The sequence below is a fragment of the Trifolium pratense genome, linkage group LG5, assembly GCF_020283565.1.
Source record: "Trifolium pratense cultivar HEN17-A07 linkage group LG5, ARS_RC_1.1, whole genome shotgun sequence".
Classification (NCBI taxonomy): Eukaryota; Viridiplantae; Streptophyta; class Magnoliopsida; order Fabales; family Fabaceae; genus Trifolium; species Trifolium pratense.
This window is the reverse complement of record NC_060063.1, coordinates 24,189,564-24,210,407: the sequence shown is the minus strand read 5'-3', so window position 1 is coordinate 24,210,407 and position 20,844 is coordinate 24,189,564. Positions and strand designations below refer to the sequence as shown.

The window sequence follows — 20,844 nt, the reverse complement described above, 5'->3', positions numbered from 1 at the left end:
CATGTAATTTTCTGCCCAAAGGTGATTATTATATGTTACGATTAAAAATTAATTTGAGATGAAGTTATTGGAGGATGTATTGATCGGATGAATTTGCCTGCCTAAAGGTGACAACTTTCAAAGTTCAATGTATACTCATTGATTAACTCATCTGAGGTTTTGACTAAGGTTTTGACCTTAGCTGGTGCATTCTGCCCAAAGGTGATTGTACTATTATATTGGTCTCTTATGATAATACTACAAAATGGATTTCTCCACTCATAATTATGTTTCCATTGAAATGTTGAACATCTTAAAAATGATAAAATATGGAAGCAGGTATTGGAGTTTTCTTTAAAAAATTGTGAAGGAATGTTTGGATAAGTGGAGTTTTAATATACCACTTGATTAGTGGGAGATAACTTATATTCTTTTGATATGCTTGATTAGTGAGAGTTTGAATTTTATATTAACTCCTTTTATAAATTTGAAATTATTTGAAATATAAAAATATTTGAGCTCAGTGTTGTTGGGATCACTATGCCGGTGATCAATACTATTTTGGAGCTGAGGCATTATATAAATAAATATTATAGCTCAGTGTTGTTGGGATCACTATGCCGGTGATCAACACTATTTTGGAGCTGAGGCATTATGTGAAAACATAAATAAATAAGCTCAGTGTTGTCGGGATCACTTAGCCGGTGATCAACACTATTTTGGAGCTGAGGCATTATGGTATCTTAAGAACCATGTAATTTCTCTGGCTTTGAGGCATTTGAGAGAAATTATGTCTAAAATATTGGAGCTCGATGTTGATTAGATCATTATACTGCAGTAGTCAACATCATTTGGGAGCTTGGACTTGTGGTATCTTATGGACCATTGAATTTCTCTGGCTTTAATGCATTTGAGAGAAATTGAGGACTGACGAAGAAAATGATAGTATGGTTGAGATCACAGACATATCATTTTCTCGCTACACTCTACACAGATGACTAGTCGACGAAGTTTGGTGGTATTTGTAACCATGGAAGGTGTTGTATCGATAATGATATCATTACCGCTATGATTCAATATCATTTAACTTTTGTTGGACGGAGTCTTAATTAGATGTTGCATCTTGGATCATTGTGGCCACATTAATAAATATGTTATCAACCCGAGAGTCGTTTTCAAAGTGTTTTCTTTAAATTTAATATACACAATTGATTTTGCCCAAGTGGGAGAATGTTAGAATATTTTCTAATGTTTTGTGGGCTGCAATCAATTGTAACTTTTGATTTTAATAAAAACGGGTTGATTTTGTTGTGATCCATTTGATGATGCTTAAGCCCGATAATTGTGATCAGTAATAATGGGCTTGAACACTAATTCTAATTTGTGTAGAAACAAAGTGTAGGCCCAACTCTAGAGTCCATGATGAGTGGTACTAGGGTTGTTATCTTATAAATAGATAGGCTAGGTCCCCTTTGCCGTCACGTTGTCAAGTGAACGCTCATTTGTTGTCTTCCCCATCAAAGACCTCAAAGAATGGAGCATGTGATAGGCAGAGGAAGACCTTGTCTAGTATATCGATGTTTTTCGATATTGGTGCGCTTCCGATAACAATGGTTTGTGATTATGATTATCAAGTAAGTGTGTTCTAATTTCATATAATATATCGATCTCTAAATTATTAATTATTACAGATCATGCTATTCGCACTTCTGTTATTACGTTTCTGATGAACAACTTTGATCATCCAGATTCACAAATTTGTAGTTTGTGTCAATATTTGAGTGTCATTTTATCGTGGTCAGGAGATATGCGTGTATTCACTGTTATGAATAAGTGGTTAGTTAAGACTAATTCTTGTGTTCTCTCCGTCTCCCGGCTTAAAGAAGAGGTGGATAATTTGGAAGAGACCATTAATGCTATTGCATCTCACACTTATCCTCAATATTTCAGTCATTTGTGTTCTGTTTCTGAACTTTTCTATCTTGATATTTCAAGATTTCGAACTTTGTTTGCCGTTGCACTAGAGCTGGAGATAGGAGGTGATGGTTCTATAGATTACGATTGCGCGGGCATTTCACAGGCGGACCATTCAACCGTAAGACAATTGGTGAAATATCATCTGTCAAAAAAGAGAGTCTCAACTGTAAGAAGCATGCCCACAATTCCTGGCATCTGAACTAAGCGTCTACTTTATGGAATAACTTTTTAATGTAATTTTCCTCTTTCAAGTCTATTATGTAGTATTGAATTTTTATTATTTTTTACTCAATCAAGGTGACTGCATTTTCTTTGCTAATAAAAAAGAGTAATTGAATTTTCTATATATACTCTTCGATACTCATATCTAAATCGAATTATTATCATTATTCTACATAGATTAAAAAAGTGATTATTGAATCAGGGAGAATTATAAAATTGATCTTGAATCATAGATTTTGATTTCGCTTCGCTAGGCCTATTAGGCATGCCTTGTGGTGAGTTTTATTTTACGTAGTTGTTTGGATTTTCTTTTGCATAGGATTTTACCTTGCAATATAATTAAAAATGGAAGAAATTAGAGTTTCTTTTAAAGATTTCAACTTACAAAATATAAAAGAGTTTATTCAAACTTTATGCCATGGTACAGTCACTCCCAATTTGTTTTCATTTTTGCCCTATAAAATTAATAGAAAGCATTTGCTATTGAAATATCATATTTATACTTTACAGAATGCACAAGTTTAATACAAACTAATGAATGAAAAGTTAAAGGAAGATGCATCATCAAGTTCACAAATTTTACTATGAAGCAGATATTCTTATTTAGTTTAGATAGTATTGTTTTTCATGTTTTGTTGATTAAAGCATGGAATGCACAATTGTATGTAAAACAGTGAAATACTTGTATTTTTTTGTACCCGATATTGGTATCCGTACTCGTATGGTTTGATCAAATCATAACACAAAAAACTCATTGCTTTAATCCTTACACTTAAGTGAATTACTCTGATAATAAAACCCAGCTAGAATCAAAAGTAAAACAAAACTACTAAGGAATTAAAAAGATAAATCAAGCCAAGCACAGTCTTATATGTTCCTTCCATCCCTTTCCAGTGAAGTTTTACTAAATCATTTACTTTTTTTCGGTTTGTCCCTATGATCGCCGCAGAGTCGCCAACATTATATAAGCTTGATCCATCTCGTCCCTTCTGCAACTCTAGTGGTACAGCAAATAGAGTAGGTAATCTCGAACGATCAAAATAGTGAAGATCAGAAACAGAACAAACATGATTGAAAAACTGAGGAGGAAAATGAAATGAAGAAATAGCTGTACAAAAGCAAATAACTTCTTCTCGTCATTATAATAACATGCCGTGGCAGCTTCATATGCGACACGAAAAGCCAGAGCAGTGTTGTCTCCTGATATATCCGGGATATAGAAATCGCAGTCTGTCATGTTTCCCATCACATTGACTTCAAATTCCATAGTTGGCTGATTAGTTGCAACCGTGTTACTCTTATTTGTTGACGGGACGATGCTGAGATTTTGAATCAATGGGACCAATTGGTTATTCATATTTAATACTCCCTCCGGTCCTTTTTATAAGAAACACTTTGGAATTTTTATTTGGTCTTTTTTATAAGAAATACTTTGACACAATTCCATTTGTACCCTTATTAAATACAATCAAATAATTCATTATAATGCTAGTGCATTAATTAGAGAGACCTATTTCTCATGCTAGTCAAAGGTTAGTTTTGGAATATAACATAAAATGTTAGAATTATTAATGAGAAAATTTATCTTTCTTGATCTGTGTGATTTTGTCAAAGTGTTTCTTATAATAAGGACCGGAGGGAGTATATCAAGAACTACGTACACCAGACTATATTAGTTGAAGAAGAAGAAGAAAGATTTTTGGAGTAGTGTATACTAAACTAAGAGAATGCACCGTATATATTGCCATATTGGAGTCCAAGGTTTTAAATTGCGCCGTACTTCTTTTGGATGGAAACCTACTGTGCTCTGCTCTGTGTTCAGAATGCGGTTGTGGTTGCAGTTGTTGCGAATGTGATCATTGCGGTTACTGCACGCTCACGGTTGTTGCGGCGTGAAATCATTTTGAAATTTCACAAGCTATATAAAATCAAACTACTATGTAACTACACTATTTATCCACCATTGCATAGTCTTAGTTTATTCTATAAACAATAATTTGAATGTATTTAAAATACACGGCTGAGAGATTGTTAAAAGTAAGATTTTTCATTAATTTGACACAAATTAGGATTTGAAGTTCATAAATTTTACTTTTTGGTGAGAAAATTTGAAGGAACATCACCGAAAACAACTGGTGCGGCTTCCGATGCGGTTGTGATGCGGTTACGATGCGGCCGTACACGTTAATTAAGATCACACCGCAATTGCGGTGCGATGCGGTTGCAGTGGCTACCGCATCAGCAATACTGCGGCTGTAATTGCGGATGCGGACTGCAATTTAAAACCTTGTCGGAGTCCATGAAATGAGTATTGGGAAAGAAAAAATAGCCAATAGTAAAAAGCATATTCATTCAATGCTCATTATTTAAACCTTACTACATCAATTGAAAAAATAGGGAAAAGCAAAAAGCATATTGGAGTCCTTTTGTAATAAAATACTATAAATTTTAAAATCATTAATGAAAAAAATTATTAGATCTGTGTGATTTTTTTTAAAATGTTCTTTATAAAAATATCCTAGAAACAATTTTTTTTATTAAATTAAATATGCATATTCATAAACCAAATTAAGATGAGCGTAAGATGAGCCTGCAGGTGGAGTTAATTTTATATTTACTGCATTTTCTTTTTACTTTCCCAATATTTGATTTTTCCTTCCCAATATTTGATCGATGGACTTCAAATATCTCATTTGAGTAATTTCCAATGAAAACGGCTAAGTATCTGTCTCTGGTTATTCCCAATACTCTCCTTAATTAAAGAAGCACAAATATTGCACTTATATATGTAAACATCTTCCACTACTATTTTGGCAGAGAATGAGGGTAAAACCAAAAAAGAAATTGAAAATGAAAAACACCACTAATCAAAGTAAGGCTACGGTCGCAGATGAAACAAATGCATTGATTCAAAATCTCAGCATTGGACCTTCAACTCTTAAGCAGCCAAAGTTACAGTGTGATGAGATCAATGTGATGGGAAACATGACTGATATTGATTTCTATGTCCCAGATGTGAATGGTGACGACAACACTGGTATGGCTTTCCGTATGGCTTATTATGCTGCCAAGTATTATTGCAAGGATAACAAGGAATTATGCGTTTATGTGGGATCTATGTTGTGCTCAGTGGTTCCTGGATTTAGAAAGTCTGTGGAGAAATCACTGAATGAAATATGTGTAAAACCTCGTTTCGTTAGTTTACCATCCCAAGCTAATGAAACTAACATTGCAATTTCTAATGTTCCTCAATTGGGCTGGCCTTCCATCCTTGTCGTCTTCGGCTACTGTATCATTCTTCTTTTCAAGCCTGATGGTGGATATAGCACTTATAACAGTTATATATCTTACTGTATTGATGATCTTCAAGCTGAAGTTAAGTGGGATCCAAGCAACAAACTTGTTATACCATTTGATGCTACACAAGCAAAATCAGTTAACACTTTGCTTGGCTCACATGATCTTCGTCATACTGTAATGACATTTCTCATTAACAACTCCAGTCATCCTGATTCACAAATTCGTAACGTGTGTACGCAATTGTTCAAAAAGTTATCTTAATCTGAAATGCTGGTTAATTCTTTTTTTTTTGAAAACTTGGTATCCGGTCTTAGGACCGACTAATCCAAGGGGACCAATCCCACCGCCCACTTGTGGGGGGCCCATTTAAAGCCAGATTTTAATACTGGTTAATTCTATATTTTCTGTTTAGTAAAGTTGGGGGATTAATGCATCTACAGCATTTTTGTCTCACTTTTTTCCAGATGTAGTATTTTAGTCATTTATGTTTGGTTTGTGAACTTCTAATGGTTGAAAGTTTGAACTGTCAACTCTTTTCTGATGTACTAAGTTGGATGGTGTTTGTACTTTATTGTTATGTACTTCTCTTTTTGGAATGCATCCTCTATTCTACTCAACTTAATTAATATGATTTTCTTTTAATTCTGTTTGTGCTAAGATTTGTTACTACTCCCTTTGGTCTAATATATTTAAAATACTATCTAGTTATGTCCTAATCTTTAGCCCGTTTAGGTAATTTTTGGTTTTTGCCAAAACTCTGTTCTGAATATCAAGTTTAGCATCAGGATCATAACCAACTATCTCTCTCAATTCACAAACACCTACTCATAAAGTTACTAATAGAATGTTTTGCAGTGTTGAATGGGACTGAAAAGGCCATGCCACAATGAGCTTTATCATCTGATAGATAAAATGTTTGATCAGTCATGTTTCCTATTGGAGTGGATGCTGTGATTTGGCATAACCGATCTGGTCGTCAGTGGCGGCATACCTTGGCTTGAGTTCATTCAAAGTGGTTTTTAGACGGTTGAGGTTAGTTTCTGATTCAGTGTGAATGTGAGGGACATTTGTATTCTTCATTGTTGATACAAATAAAGGTTTGTGTAAAGCAAAGACCAAAAAGAAGGAAGAAAAAAAAAACAGCAAAACTTTATAATTAACCTTCTCAACATTGTACTAGGTTTGTACATTTATCAATTTGTTTCATAGGTATAACACCTGCTAATCTCGTAACACTACAAGAAAAAAGTGTCTACCCACATCCATTTTTGCCATCACCCGCAGCTTCATCTTGAATATATGAAATTAATTAACCGCCTCTTTGTCCACGTTATTTTCCGAGACTTAGCCGTGAATAATATCCACTACTACCATGAGTATCTCTTTCCCACGGCTGGAAAAGTCTGGCTCCATCCTTACACGTGCCACTGCCACGAGTAACGTTTATCCACAGCTTTGCTGTAACGCCCCGAAATTTAAGAATAGTTATTTCGTTATTATTTAATTAATTTTGATAGAAATATAAGCCGAACAAATTAATTAATAGAAATATACCTTTTTAAATATATTTTTGGTGACATAGCTTAAGATATATTTTAATCTCATATTTTAGAGATATGCTTTAGGAATATACTTTTTTTTTGGGAGATTTTTGTGAGAAAAAAAACAATAAAAACTTATGATGAGATATTTTAGGGAATTTAATTATGATATATTTGAGAAATATATTTATTTAATTTTTGGGAAACAAATCCGTTAAGAATCCTACTTGTTCCAAGGAAAAGGGAAACATAACCTCCTCTATAAATAGATCAAAACAACTCAAAATTAGGATTACCACAATTTACATACAAAAATTCGTGTACCCTTTATTTATAACAATATATAAAGGAGATATGGGAGTTTGTGCTGACTTTTTGTTTGATCCATTTTGCCCTTCACTATTATTTGAAATAACATTTAACAATAATACCAATAATGCCCTTGATTTTTTTAGTAGCAATAAAAATCTTTTATTAACAAACTCACAATAGCATAAGACATATTTTTTTTTTTCGACATAAGGTAGACACAGGCAGACGCAGAACGCGCTTGCCTGACCCGCCGATATGATCAAATAGTGAGATTTGAGAACAACACTAAAATACTCATACTTAATTATGGGGTGAATTTATAAATATTGAAAGTTATATTAACATAATTGAAAATTACTTATATTTTAATGTGACATTTTTTCTCAACCAATATATTTATGACATTTAGGATGGGCAAACCACCCCAATTTTATGAAATGGGTAGCCAAGTATTCACCGAGAAAAAAAGGTTAAAGTCATAAAATGGACCCACAGAGCAATGCAACTTGAGTTGGTTGCATAAGCTTCGACACTATTTCCATGTTGTCCAATTCTACATTGAATTGTAGTGATCGCCAACTCTTTATTTATCTTTGTCTTTTCCGGAAGTGGATTCAATTTAGGACTGAGCACGAACCCGCGTTCTTTCTCAAAATCGATATAATTGACAATACGTTGAAGCATTCTGTCGGGTGCGGGTTGGGTTTCAGGTCAACAATTACAAAAATCGAACATAAACGATTGTATACAGATGAGTGCGAGTCTCTAAAATTCCATCTTTTGGTAATCGAAACCAACCGAACAATCAATAAGATGAAAATCAATTTTTTTTCTTCTCTCCTTATCTCTATTCTCAATCTCGTATACTTTTCGCTTTGTTATAGAGAGAAATGTTCTAGGAGAGAAATGTTATATTTTACAAACTTATAAATATGTTGATGAAGGAGGTGTGAAATATATTCTACTCCCTCCGTCCCAATTTGATTGACACAGTTGACTGTTGTGCACTATTCACACATATTGCTTTGACCTTATTTTTCTACTAATAAACAATAATAAATATATTGTTTGATTCGTCTCGATGAGTATTGTCAAAATATCAAATTTTTATCATTTTTACTATTATACAATTAAAAATATTAATAGTTAAAGTTATGCATCGGCATGCGTGAAACAGTAGCACGAGTTATTAATGCAAAAGGTTAAATTTTGTCCTGGTCATCGGTCAGCATTTTTCTTAAAATAATGTAGCCACCACACGACTTTTCCAGCCGCCACACATAACATTTAAAGCGGTTATTCATGGATATGTCTAGGGGTGTGCAAAAAATTTGGTTATCCTTAACCAAATTACTAACCAATCCATATCCAATTTTAGTTTGTAAAATCCATTTAAAAAAAAAACCACACCACTCCAATAAAAAAACACCAATTATAAACCATAACCACTTTTTGTAATTTGGTTTGGAATTGGTTTGAAAATTTAGGCCCAATAGCTAATTCAGGCCCAATCTTTAATTTTTTAAATTTTTTTATTATATAATAAAATAATTAATTAAAAGAGGGGTGGAGGACCGGTGGTCAACCGGTGGTCAACGCCGGACCACCGGCGGCCGGTGCGGCGGCGGACGGCGGCTTCCGGCGAACCTCCGGCGGATTCCACGGTGGCCGGCGGCGGCGCTCCGGTGGCCGGTGGTGGTTCCCCGGCGGTCGGCGGTGGTGCTCCGGTGACCGGCCACCACCAACCACCCATGCTATTTTAATATTATTTTATTTTAAAAATCAGATTTTTAATAATTATTTTAAAAATAATTAAAAAAATCAGTTTTTAATGTTTTTAATTTTTAAAAATAATTAAAAAAATCAGTTTTTTTTTAAAATAATTAAAAAATCAGTTTTTTAATGTTTTTAGTTTTTCAAAAATTTAGTATTTTAATTTTTTCCCTATTTATTAGTTTTTTTTTGTATTTAAAAATCAGATTTTTAAATTTTAAAAATTACTCTTTTTTAAAATAATAAAAAATATTTTTAAAACAATATAAAAAATAAGTTTTCGGCTAAGTAAAAAATAATTTGGGTTTAAAAAAAATATTTTGTGGGTTGATTATAAACCAATTCAATCATAAAATTAATGAAAAATTATGTTTTTAAAATAATTAATAAATCTATTTTTTTTAATCAACTAATAAAAAAAACTAGTTTAAGTAAAAAACCTATTTAAAATTGGATCATGTGAATAACTTAAATTTTATTACAAACCGGTTATAAATTGGTTCGATCCGGTTAATAACCAAATCCAAATTAATTTTAAAAAATAACCGGTTTGTTATTGAAATGGTTTTGGTTTAGAACCAAAACCATCAATTAGGTGTGGTGTGGTGTGGTTTCCAAACCATGCACACCCATAGATATGTCAATCCACAAACCCCCACTAGTTCAAATTCTTATCCCTTTTACACTTTTCCAGCTACACCACTCTTTCTTCTACTATTACAAACTTCCATAATTTTCGTCCATTCTAATTTCATCATGGTAGTAGTAGTAGTAACAAGAACAAAACATTGGTTTTCATCATCCAATCTTATTGTTCTTGTTCTCTTCATTTTCATCTTCCTCATGTCAAAACCATGTTTCTGTGGTGGAATTCAATATATCAGCAAAATCCCACCTGGTACTCAATGTTCTCCATTGGATTGGATTGACTTAAATGGACAATTCCTCCTCTCAGAAAACCTAAATTTTTCTTGCGGTTTTACCATCCCCGCCAACGACGTAACCAAGCGACTATTAGTAATCGTCCATGTATCAAGCTCCACTGTGGTTTGGACTGCTAATAGAGCAAAACCTGTTTGTGATAATTTTGTCTTTGATAAAAAGGGTAATGCTTTTTTACAAAAAGATGGAATTTTGATCTGGTCTACAAACACTATTAACAAAGGGGTTTCTTCAATGGTGTTGCAGAATACTGGAAATTTGGTTTTACTTGGGAGTGATAATAGTACGGTAATTTGGCAAAGTTTTGATTTTCCTACTGATACTTTGTTGTCTGAACAGGTTTTCAAAGAGGGAATGAAACTTACTAGTGAACCTAATTCAAATAATCTGACCTATGTTCTTGAGATTAAATCTGGTAATGTTGTTCTTTCAGCTGGTTTCAAAATTCCACAGGTTTATTGGACTATGCAGAATGATAACCGTAAAATCATTGACAAGTATGGTCATGTTGTGGTTTCGGCGAATCTCAGTGATAATTCTTGGAGATTTTATAATGAGAAAAAGTCTTTGTTGTGGCAATTCGTTTTCTCTGATAGTGTAGGTTTGAATGCTATTTGGATTGCTGTTTTGGGAAGAGATGGTGTTATTACTTTCTCCAGGTTTAAAAGTGATGGATCAATCGGTTATTCTACGATAAGGATACCGCAAGATCCTTGTGCTACACCGGAGGCTTGTGATCCTTACTATATGTGCACAGGCAACCGTATGTGTAGTTGTCCTTTTGTTCTTCCTAGTTGTAAACCTGGTTTTGTTTCTGCTTGTGATGAAAAATCAGAAAAGTCTATTGAATTTCTGAAAGGTGATGATGGGCTTGATTACTTTGCACTTGATTTTCTTCAGCCCTTTTCAAAAACAAATTTGGTAGGTTGTCAAACGTCTTGCCGTGGAAATTGCTCTTGCCTTGCAATGTTCTTTCATAAAAGTTCAGGAAACTGTTTCCTGTTGGAAAGTGTAGGAAGTTTTCAGAAATCTGATGACGGCGATTCTGGTTATGTTTCTTACATTAAGGTCTCAAGCGATGGAATCACAAAAGGAAGTGGAAGCAGCAATAAACACATCATAGTTGTTGTTGTTGTTGTAACTGTCATATTAACTTTGTTTGTAATTTCTCTTCTGCTTGGGGTTAGATACTACAGGAAGAAAACAAGGTTACTAGATTTTCCTAGAGAATCAGAAGAGGACCATTTCTTGGAGAATTTAACCGGTATTCCGATCCGTTACCGATACAAAGATCTCGAAGTTGCAACTAAAAACTTCTCAGAGAAGCTTGGCTCAGGAGGTTTTGGTTCAGTGTACAAAGGGGCTCTACCTGATGGAACTCAATTAGCTGTGAAGCAGCTAGAAGGTATTGGTCAAGGGAAGAAAGAGTTCCGAGCTGAAGTTAGCATCATTGGAAGCATTCATCACCTTAATTTAGTAAGGCTCAAAGGTTTTTGTGCTGATGGGACACACAGGCTTCTAGTTTATGAGTTTATGGCTAATAACTCATTGGATAAATGGATATTCAAGAAGAAAAAAGGTGAATTTCTTTTGGATTGGGATACAAGGTTTAACATAGCAGTAGGAACAGCAAAAGGGCTAGCTTATTTACATGAAGAGTGTGACTCAAAGATTGTTCATTGTGACATCAAACCTGAAAATGTACTCCTTGATGATCATTTCACAGCTAAAGTTTCAGATTTTGGTCTAGCCAAGCTCATGAATAGAGAACAAAGTCATGTTTTTACAACAATGAGAGGAACACGCGGCTACCTTGCACCTGAGTGGATAAAAAAATATGCAATATCAGAGAAAAGTGATGTATACAGCTATGGAATGGTGTTGTTGGAGATTATAGGAGGAAGGAATAATTATGATACTAATGAGAGTTCAGAGAAAAGATATTTTCCTAGTTATGCTTTTAAGATGATGGAAGAAGGGAAAATGAGAGATATCCTTGATCCTGAGCTACAAATTGACGAGCATGATGATAGGGCTCAATGTGCTATAAGGGTTGCATTGTGGTGTATAAAAGAAGACATGTCTATGAGACCTTCCATGACTAAAGTTGTTCAAATGTTGGAAGGTCGTTGCGCTGTTCCTATACCTAGTGAAGGTGGTAACTCTTCTGGTCCATCAGATAGTAATAGTGAAGGTCTATCAGCAGTTCGTCTTTCTGGCCCAAGATAACAGCAAAAATAACTCTATGATTTTTCTTCTTTTTTATTTTTGGATATTTTGATTTAGTAATATTGTAATATTGAGGTGAGCGGGTCTCAGAGGCCAGATCATCATACGTCGTTGATATTAAATGTAGATCAACACGCAGTATACATAGCTCACATTCATTAATTCATAAACATTTGGATTTCCAATGATACAAGGAAATCCACATAATCTGTGGACGAATGCCCACAACATATAGTTCAACCGACTAATTTGTCTTAATATCATTGTCTAGCCATTGGAATCCCATGACCCGGGGTAACCTACATACATATCTAAGGTTCTCATGATCTTAATGCCAACTCATATTCAGCTGTTGACGATATCTGATAAAACACTGAATTAGTTAACCCTCTCACTAAGTTTTAAGGAGTCTTTGGTTATTTAGTTACTAGGGAGTATGAGTTAGTTAAAAGGATATTCCTGGATTTGTTGAATCAAATCTGTCAACTGATCAAAACTCGACATGGTTCCTCCACCATATAGGTGCAAAATTGCAGTTTGAAATTAAAAAGATTGGATTTGTTGTTGATTATGATTTCTATATACCAGACGAAGGAGATGACACTGGTATGGCTTTTCGTATAGCTTATTATAGAGCTAAAAGGTGTTATCCGAACAAGGAGCTATGTGTTAATGTGGGATCTATGCTTTGCTTAGTGGTTCCTGAATTCAGAAGCTCTGTGGAGAAATCACTGAATGAAATCGGCATCAAGCCTAGTTTCATGAGTTTGATGTTACAAAAGCTTATGCAATAAGTACCATGCTCGGTTCCGATGATCTTTGTGCAACTGTCAAGAAATTCCTGATTGATAACTCTGATCATCTGGATTCACAAGTTGGTATTGTGTGTAAATATTTGAGTGATATTTTATCTTAGTCGGAGATTCTGGTTGTGAATTTTTCTGAAGCTTTTAAGCATTTGGATTTAGTATCAGAGGTAAATGTCTTCTATTATCTGCAAATATTGCCAACCTTCGCAATGTAAACATAATTTCGTCTTGACACAAGATCCAGGGCCGTCTCTGAGTATTTAGAGGTCCTGGGCAAAAAATAAAAATGGACCCCTTATAAAAACATAATATATCTAAATTGTAAACAATTTCAATAACATAAAAAATAATCATTCATTGTTGTGACTAATAAAAAAAAAGTCATATTGTAATCAATATTATCAAAATTAGCTACTTAAAAAAAGCCCCCCTTCTAGCATTTTTTGAAGCAAATTCATCAACCAAATCTTTATATTGTATATTCTCCAACAAGTCATTCTCAATTGCTATCAATGCTAACCCATTAAGCCTTTCTTGTAACATGGTAGACCGTAAGTATGACTTCAACAACTTCAATTGTCGCAGTAATTGTCAATAAAATTCGATATGCAATAGTTGTATTAGGAAAACAATTCATGCCTTTCAAAAATTTTAATATATCAATAGGTCCGATTTCTTCTGCAGGCAACATCTCTCTTAGTAACCTTTACTCCATACATAACTCTTTCCCATCAATATCACATTGCTCATTATGTTTCAATGCTTCTTCAAAATGACTACAACAAGACGCTAAAGTTGGATTGTCCAGTGATTGAAACCTTCGAGAACTAAACAAGAAACCAAAAACACTTTCATATTGTTGGTATTGCTCAAATCTCTTATTAAGAGATACAATAGCTTGATCAACAAGGTTAAGAAAATAATTAACTCTAAAAGATTCTTCTTCAGATAGTTGAACTACCGGAGTATTCAAATTCTCATCAAACTGTCTTTTTCTTTGAATTATACGCCATCTTAGTAGAATTGGCAAAAATGGTATAAATGCGTTGAACAACTCCAAAAAAGTTTTTAGCTTCGCGACAAGAGTTAGCCATATGGAGTATAAAAAGCTCTAGGTTAAATTAAGACTATGACAACCACAAGGAGTATAAAAAGCTCTTGGATTTATGTCTAAAAACTTCTTTTGTACACCTTGATGTTTTCCTTTCATATTTGACCCATTATCATATCCTTGTCCTTGCACATCAAATATATCAAGATCAAGTTTTTTCAATTCATCTTGTAAAACATCAAAAAGTCCTTGACTAGTTGTATCATTCACTTTTAAAAATCCTAAAAAAGATTCTTCAACATTAACAGAACTTGAATCAACATCCACATATCGTATTATCAAAGACATTTGCTCTTGATGACTAACATCAGGAGTACAATCAAGTATAACTGAGAAATACTTTGCTTGTTTGATTTTTCTAATGATTTCATTTTTAATTGCAGAAGCTAGCAAAAGTATTAACTCATTTTTGATGTCATGTCCAAGAAAGTGAACATAAACTTTATTATCTGTAATACGTCTAATATGTTGTTGGACAACTGGATCAAATTCTGCTAACATTTCAATTAAGCCCAAAAAATTCCCATTGCTATTTTGGTACAATCTCTCATTAGAACCACGAAAAGCCAAATTATGTTTAGCAAGGAATTTCACTATTGAAAGAATTCTTTTTAAAACATTTTTCCAATGCTCTTTTTCTTTATCAATCAACCTTTGAGTTGTTTTATCAATAGTTTGAAAATTTTGCATCCTTTTACGCAACTCATACCAAGTAGTCATGTTGTTAACATGTTCCATCCCTGTCTCGTGCTCCCTAAGTCTTTCACCAACATGTTTCCAAGTAGAAAAACCTTCATTTGCTAACTGACCTCTACCAATCCCTCTTCTAAAAATTCTAAAACCAAAACAAAATACTCTATCAAGCTCTTTTGAATAAACAAGCCAATCTCTATCGCATTTCTCTCCATTTGATAAAACTCTAGTATACAAATTAGCCGTAAAACGTCTAGCCGTTGTTTTATCTTTAGGACCTTCACAATAGACAAATCTCTTTTCGAACCTTTTGTTGCTAATAATTGAACCATTCTAGACCCAAGAGAATCCCAAATTGTTGGATCAAATATATCAATATTTTCACCATTGTCATTATTAGAATTATCAGCATTCTCAACATCTACATTATCATTTTCAGTAGCATTAACATTAGCATTTTCCTCCATATTTTGAGCATCTAAATTTTCATTTTCAGTAGCATTAACATTGGTATTTTCCTCCATATTTTCAAGAATTCCAACACCAACATTCTGATTTTCAACAGGAATTTGCGGTTGTCTTATGATAAATTTATTAAGGGCTCCTGACTGAGATTGTATTAACTTATTAAGTCTTTTCTGTTTCTTACGCTTCTCACACCCAGAAGGAAACTTTCTAATCTTAGGAAGCAATTTAGGAGGCATAGCTGAATAATAAAAATAAATGCAGAACCTGAAATTTATCACTGTTCCTTCTTGATCAAGTCAGTAGCGTTGAAATTGAACCTAGTAGACCTGAAATTTTCAACAAGTAACAACATCCTTATTTAGTAATAATAGACTATTAGCACAAATAACCTCATGTTCAACAATTTTTGTCAAAAAAAAAAACCTCATGTTCAACAACAATAACATCATCATCAACAACAACTATGATATGAACTATCCTTTCCTAATAATGAATAAAGAAGAAATTAATAATTTAAAAATGAAAACAATTGATCAACTAAATACTAACCTTGAATTTTGATTTTTTTTCTCAGGGTTATGATTTTCCCCTTTAGTTTCAGTGAGAGAGATCGAGAGAGAGAGGAGAAGGGAGGATGAAAAAATTCCCCTTTAGTTTCACGGTGTGGTGACGAAAAAATTCGGTGATTCGGTGAAGGGAGGATGAGAAAGTGAAAGACGCTGAAGGCTGAAGCTGATCAAGGGTGAAGGGGTGAAAAAGAAAGTGGTTTAGACGCAAAATCACATCCTTGCCTTGAAATTTTTGTTTTTTTTTGGGTCTAATTATGCTTTGTTGGGCCATAATTATTGTTGGGCCATTATTGTTGCTACTTAAACCCCCCCAATATTACTACCTATTACCAAAATATTTTTTTTGTGGCCCTCTTTTTTTTTGTGGCCCTGGGCTGGAGGCCTGGTAGCCCAGGCCCAAAACCGGCCCTGACAAGATCGAAAAAATGGCTAAATATGATCCACCAAAATTAAAGTGAACACAATAACAATAGAAAAAGAGGATGTCCAACTAAACACAAAACATTTGAGTACAAAATATGAAATGAAATGTTAAAAAGGCCTAACAACTAAACCTGTGAAGATTCACCAAAGCTTTTACTGTTATAGGGTTTGCCCCTGCAGTTAAAATAACATCTCAGTTAGTTCCTCTTGAACTTCCACCATCAGTGTCTTCCTCTTCCTTCTTCACCTCCTGTGCAATGGCAATCAATGTAGGAAATCTCGAAAAATTAATGCACCATCATCATTTCAAAGTATGAAGCCATAAACATGTAAAACTGAGGACAAATGTGAGACACAACAGCTTCACACATCGTAACTCCAAATTCGACGAAATTGAAATGACAACAAGGGTAATTTCGTTAGTTTTCCAGACATGTAAATACTATTAAAAAATGAATTACAGGGTAAGAGACATGACAAAAATACCAGTAGTAGTTCCATACAATAATTAATTTGGACAGACCTTCACTAAAACGGTAATTAATCTCTCTTTGTAACTCCAAATTTAATGGAATTTAATTCTGTGGAAAACTAACTCGATTGCGGTCATTTCGGTACTAGTTTGTTGAATTATGGATCCAAATTGAATTATGTGCGAAGCTTTGAAGTTGAGACTCGAAAGCAGATTTTGTGCAAAATTTTGGTGGGGGCAAAATTCAAAAAATTTAAAAACAGGGGGATAAAAATCTGTATTTTAAAACAGGGGGTAAAATTCCGATTTAATCAAAACAGGGGGGGCAAAACTGCATTTAAGCCTAAATAATTTTTGAAGCCAAGACTTCTAATTGTATTACGAGCAACGTTGCCACGGCACCGAGTTTCTTGTAAAGCAACCATGTCAACTTTGTTTTTCCTGTAAAAATTATTAAGTGCTCTTCGGAATTTTTTTCCTTAAGCACCTCTACAATTCCAATTAATCACAATCATTAAAAATAATAATAATAATAATAATAATAATAATAATAATAATAATAATAATAATAATAATAATTTTATGAAAAAATACTGCATAAAAGGTTTCATTAATTTAAAGACACGTGGGTACCGAGCCCATGTATTTGGCTTCTTATTCTTGCTCTGCACGTGAACTCCCTCCATTTGCATGATGGGCCTTTGAATTCTCCACATCCTGGTTACTTGCATTCATAAAGGAAAGGATTGGAACTTTATTTGAAACACCCTCCCTTTGTTGTCCCAAGCCAATATGTTGGAGTTGACTTGTTGGTATGCCATCTATTTTATTGTTGCTGATTTTTGGATCAGTCTTTAAGTTGTTACTATTTCTCACTTGCACTTTTGTTGAAATGATTTGAATTTTAACAGTGGTGTCTCCTTTATACACGCCCACTGGAGATGAATTAGTGGTGTTGTAGCTCTCATTGACTTTGTTGTTGCTAGCTCCACTATAATCATTCCATAACCGTTTTTTCTTTTCTCTATTAGTATTGCGCGCATTAGATACTGCAGTGTCATTTCCATCATCTTTTTGCATATGTCTCTGCATATCCACCTTCCCTACCATATTTAGAATGTCTAGATGTGAATTCTGATTTTCAAGTCCTCTAGACATCCCACCAGATTCTCGGAATTTAGTTCATCAGAATTGTGGAACGATTCTCCCCCTTTGTTTCGTTCACCGTCGTGAGTGTTGGCAGCAATATGGTTCACAACATTTTCCTCAGGCTGTACAACTTTCTCGCTTTCCACCGTCGTTCAACTCTTTACTTTCAAGGCACAATCTTTAAGCACATGTCCGTAGCAAACCACACTGCGTACATATTATATGAAGGCCTTCGTATTGAACTTGATACCATTCTCCATTGATACCGACGCGCCCTACCACTGGAATAGTAAGATCCACTTCGACACAAATCCTAGCAAATCGACCACGAGCCACACACAACATATGCATATCAACTTTCACAGGATTACCTATCATTGTTGCTAATGCCCAAAGAACACTCTCATCGTAGTAGACAAGGTTCAAGCTTGGAATTCGTATCCAAACCATTGTTTTATTAATCGTTGTGGTTGCCACATTGAACGTTGGGGACCATTGGCTCACAGCGAGGTAGCGATCGTAAATCATCCACAGACCTCCATTGATCATTGTATTCTTGTCTTTCTCACCATCAAACTTGACCATATAGTAACCGTGCCCAATGTTCATAAGTTCAAACCCACCAAAGAGTTTCCAAACATTCTCAAGCTTTGTTTTCATGGTGTTGTAGCCCAAATTTTTTCCTAGGATTTTGACAACCAATGCATCTTTCCATGGAACACTTAAATCATCGATGACTGAGTTCTCTAGGTGAAGCATTGGCATTAATTTGTTTCCCTGCACAAGTTCAACCTGTGCCATTTTTTTAGCAATAAGATCCACCTTTTCCCTTTCCATAGTAGCATGATTTCCCAATACTTTGTCTCTAAAAGACACTGTTGATTTCACGTATTTGTCGTTCTCATGGATTCCGCCCTTTCCGCCACGATCCGGTGGACCAGGAGGAGTTTTCATATGACTATTTGGTGGCCTTTCAGCCGTGAACGTGAATGCCATAGAGTTGGAAGCGTTGTTGTTAACCAAAAAACCTAGCAGAGCAAGAGAGCGGCGCAGAGAAAGGGAGCGTTGCTGTTTAAAAGCGCTTATTTTAATTAGGAGTAATATCAAAAGTTCCAGAAGTTGTACTGCTGATTAACATCTTGCTCTATTTCCTTCCTTCTTTTTGGGCTTTACACAAACAAAACATTTATTACTTGTACTCAACAATGAAGAATACAAATGTCCCTCCCATTCACACTTCACCGGAAACTAACCTCAACCGTCTCAAAACCACTTTGAATAAACTCAAGCCAAAATACCCCACCGACGACCAGTGGTTATACCCAAAGTTTTAAATTGCGGTCCGCAACCGCACTTACGGCCGCAGTATTGCTGATGCGGTAGCCACCGCACCCGCATCGCACCGCAATTGTGGTGTGATCTTAATTCACGTGTATGGCCGCATCGTAACCGCATTGAAAGCCGCATCAGATGTTTTCAGCGATGTTCGTTCAAATTTTCTCACAAAAAAATAAAATTTATGAACTTCAAATCCTAATTTGTGTCAAATTAATGAAAAATCTTACTTTTAACAATATCTCAACCGTGTATTTTAAATACATTCAAATTATTGTTTATGGAATAAACTAAGACTATACAATGGTGGATAAATATTAAATAGTGTAGTTACATTGTAGTTTCATTTTATATAGTTTGTGAAATTTCAAAATGATTTCACACCGCAACAACCGCATTGCGTGTTGCAGCAACCGCAATGGCCGCATTCGCAACAACCGAAACCGCAATTTAAAACCTTGGCACTTATACCCAGTCACAACATCCACTCCAATAGGAAACTTGACTGATTATACATTTTATCTCTCAGAAGACAAAGTTCATTGTGGCATGGCCTTTTCTGTGGCCTACAACACTGCAAAGAACACTAAAAACAACAAAGAGTTATGTGTTAATGTAGGATCGATGCTATGTAACGTGTTTGTTACTCCAAATCCAACTATTTTCAAAACTTCAGTGGAAGTAGCACTGAGCAGAATTGGGGTAAGACTTAGTAAAGTTGTTTGCTTAGCATATATGGCTAAGGAATGTAACATTGACAAGAACGAGATTCCTCAATTGGAATGGCCTTCAATACTTGTTTACTTTAGTTGTTGTATTCTTGTCCTTTTTAAGAAATTTACTGATGAAGAAAGTTATAGTGATTTTGTGAGAAGGTGTATTTGTGAATTAAGAGAGATAGTTGGATTTGATCCTGATGCTACACTTGATATTCCTTTTGATTTTAGAAGAGTTAATGTTATTAAGACTATGCTTGGTTCTTGTTCGACTCTTTGTCATGATGTGATTAAATTTATTTTGAGGAAAAGTAACTGGGGAGATGAACAAATTGGCGGTGTTTGTCAATATTTGTGTGCTGAGTTAGCATGGTCTGGTATGCAGCATTTCATTCTTATCAATGATGCGTTGGTTAAGCCCCAATCTCCTGTTCTGTTTGATGATCGGGTTTTGTCAGAGGTGGAAGATTTTACCAAGGCTAGTGAAGCTGTTGTGTCTCATATTTGTCCTCAGTTTTACATGTTTGTTGCTTCTTATTGTGAAATGTTGATGGTTCATTCATCGAGGTTTCCTACATTGATTTCGGTAGCCAACTCTTGCATGTTACCAAAGGAGGTGAAGAAGAGAGACACCAGTTGTTCAAGCTCAAGTGTTACCAACTATGAGGTTATTTTGACTGCAGGGGCAGACCCTATAACAGTTAAAGCTTTGGTGATAACTGTTAGGCCATTTTATCATTTCATTTCATATTTTGTACTCTAATGTGTCATGTGTTTATCTATTATTGTTTTTATGTTTGTGATCATTTTAATTCTGATAGATC

General features: G+C 34.5%; 2 protein-coding genes and 1 pseudogene across 2 annotated transcripts; 1 reads left to right on the top strand and 2 right to left on the bottom strand.

The window, feature by feature from the left end:
- Positions 1–9,731: 9,731 nt before the first annotated feature.
- LOC123882991 (G-type lectin S-receptor-like serine/threonine-protein kinase SD2-5) lies at positions 9,732–12,422 on the top strand. The gene has a single exon (XM_045931676.1). It carries the CDS (start codon positions 9,861–9,863, stop codon positions 12,273–12,275), a length of 2,415 nt encoding a protein of 804 aa, XP_045787632.1. The 5' UTR covers positions 9,732–9,860; the 3' UTR covers positions 12,276–12,422.
- A 1,642-nt stretch (positions 12,423–14,064) lies between these two features.
- LOC123886298 lies at positions 14,065–15,592 on the bottom strand (annotated as a pseudogene).
- A 2,557-nt stretch (positions 15,593–18,149) lies between these two features.
- On the bottom strand, positions 18,150–18,965 carry LOC123886297. Its single transcript, XM_045935627.1, has one exon. It carries the CDS (start codon positions 18,963–18,965, stop codon positions 18,150–18,152), a length of 816 nt encoding a protein of 271 aa, XP_045791583.1.
- Between the last annotated feature and the right edge of the window lie 1,879 nt (positions 18,966–20,844).

Bases quoted from the DNA above. Each gene is read 5' to 3' on its own strand.
- LOC123886297 (XM_045935627.1), bottom strand. From the start codon at position 18,965: ATGGCATTCACGTTCACGGCTGAAAGGCCACCAAATAGTCATATGAAA.
- LOC123882991 (XM_045931676.1), top strand. From the start codon at position 9,861: ATGGTAGTAGTAGTAGTAACAAGAACAAAACATTGGTTTTCATCATCC.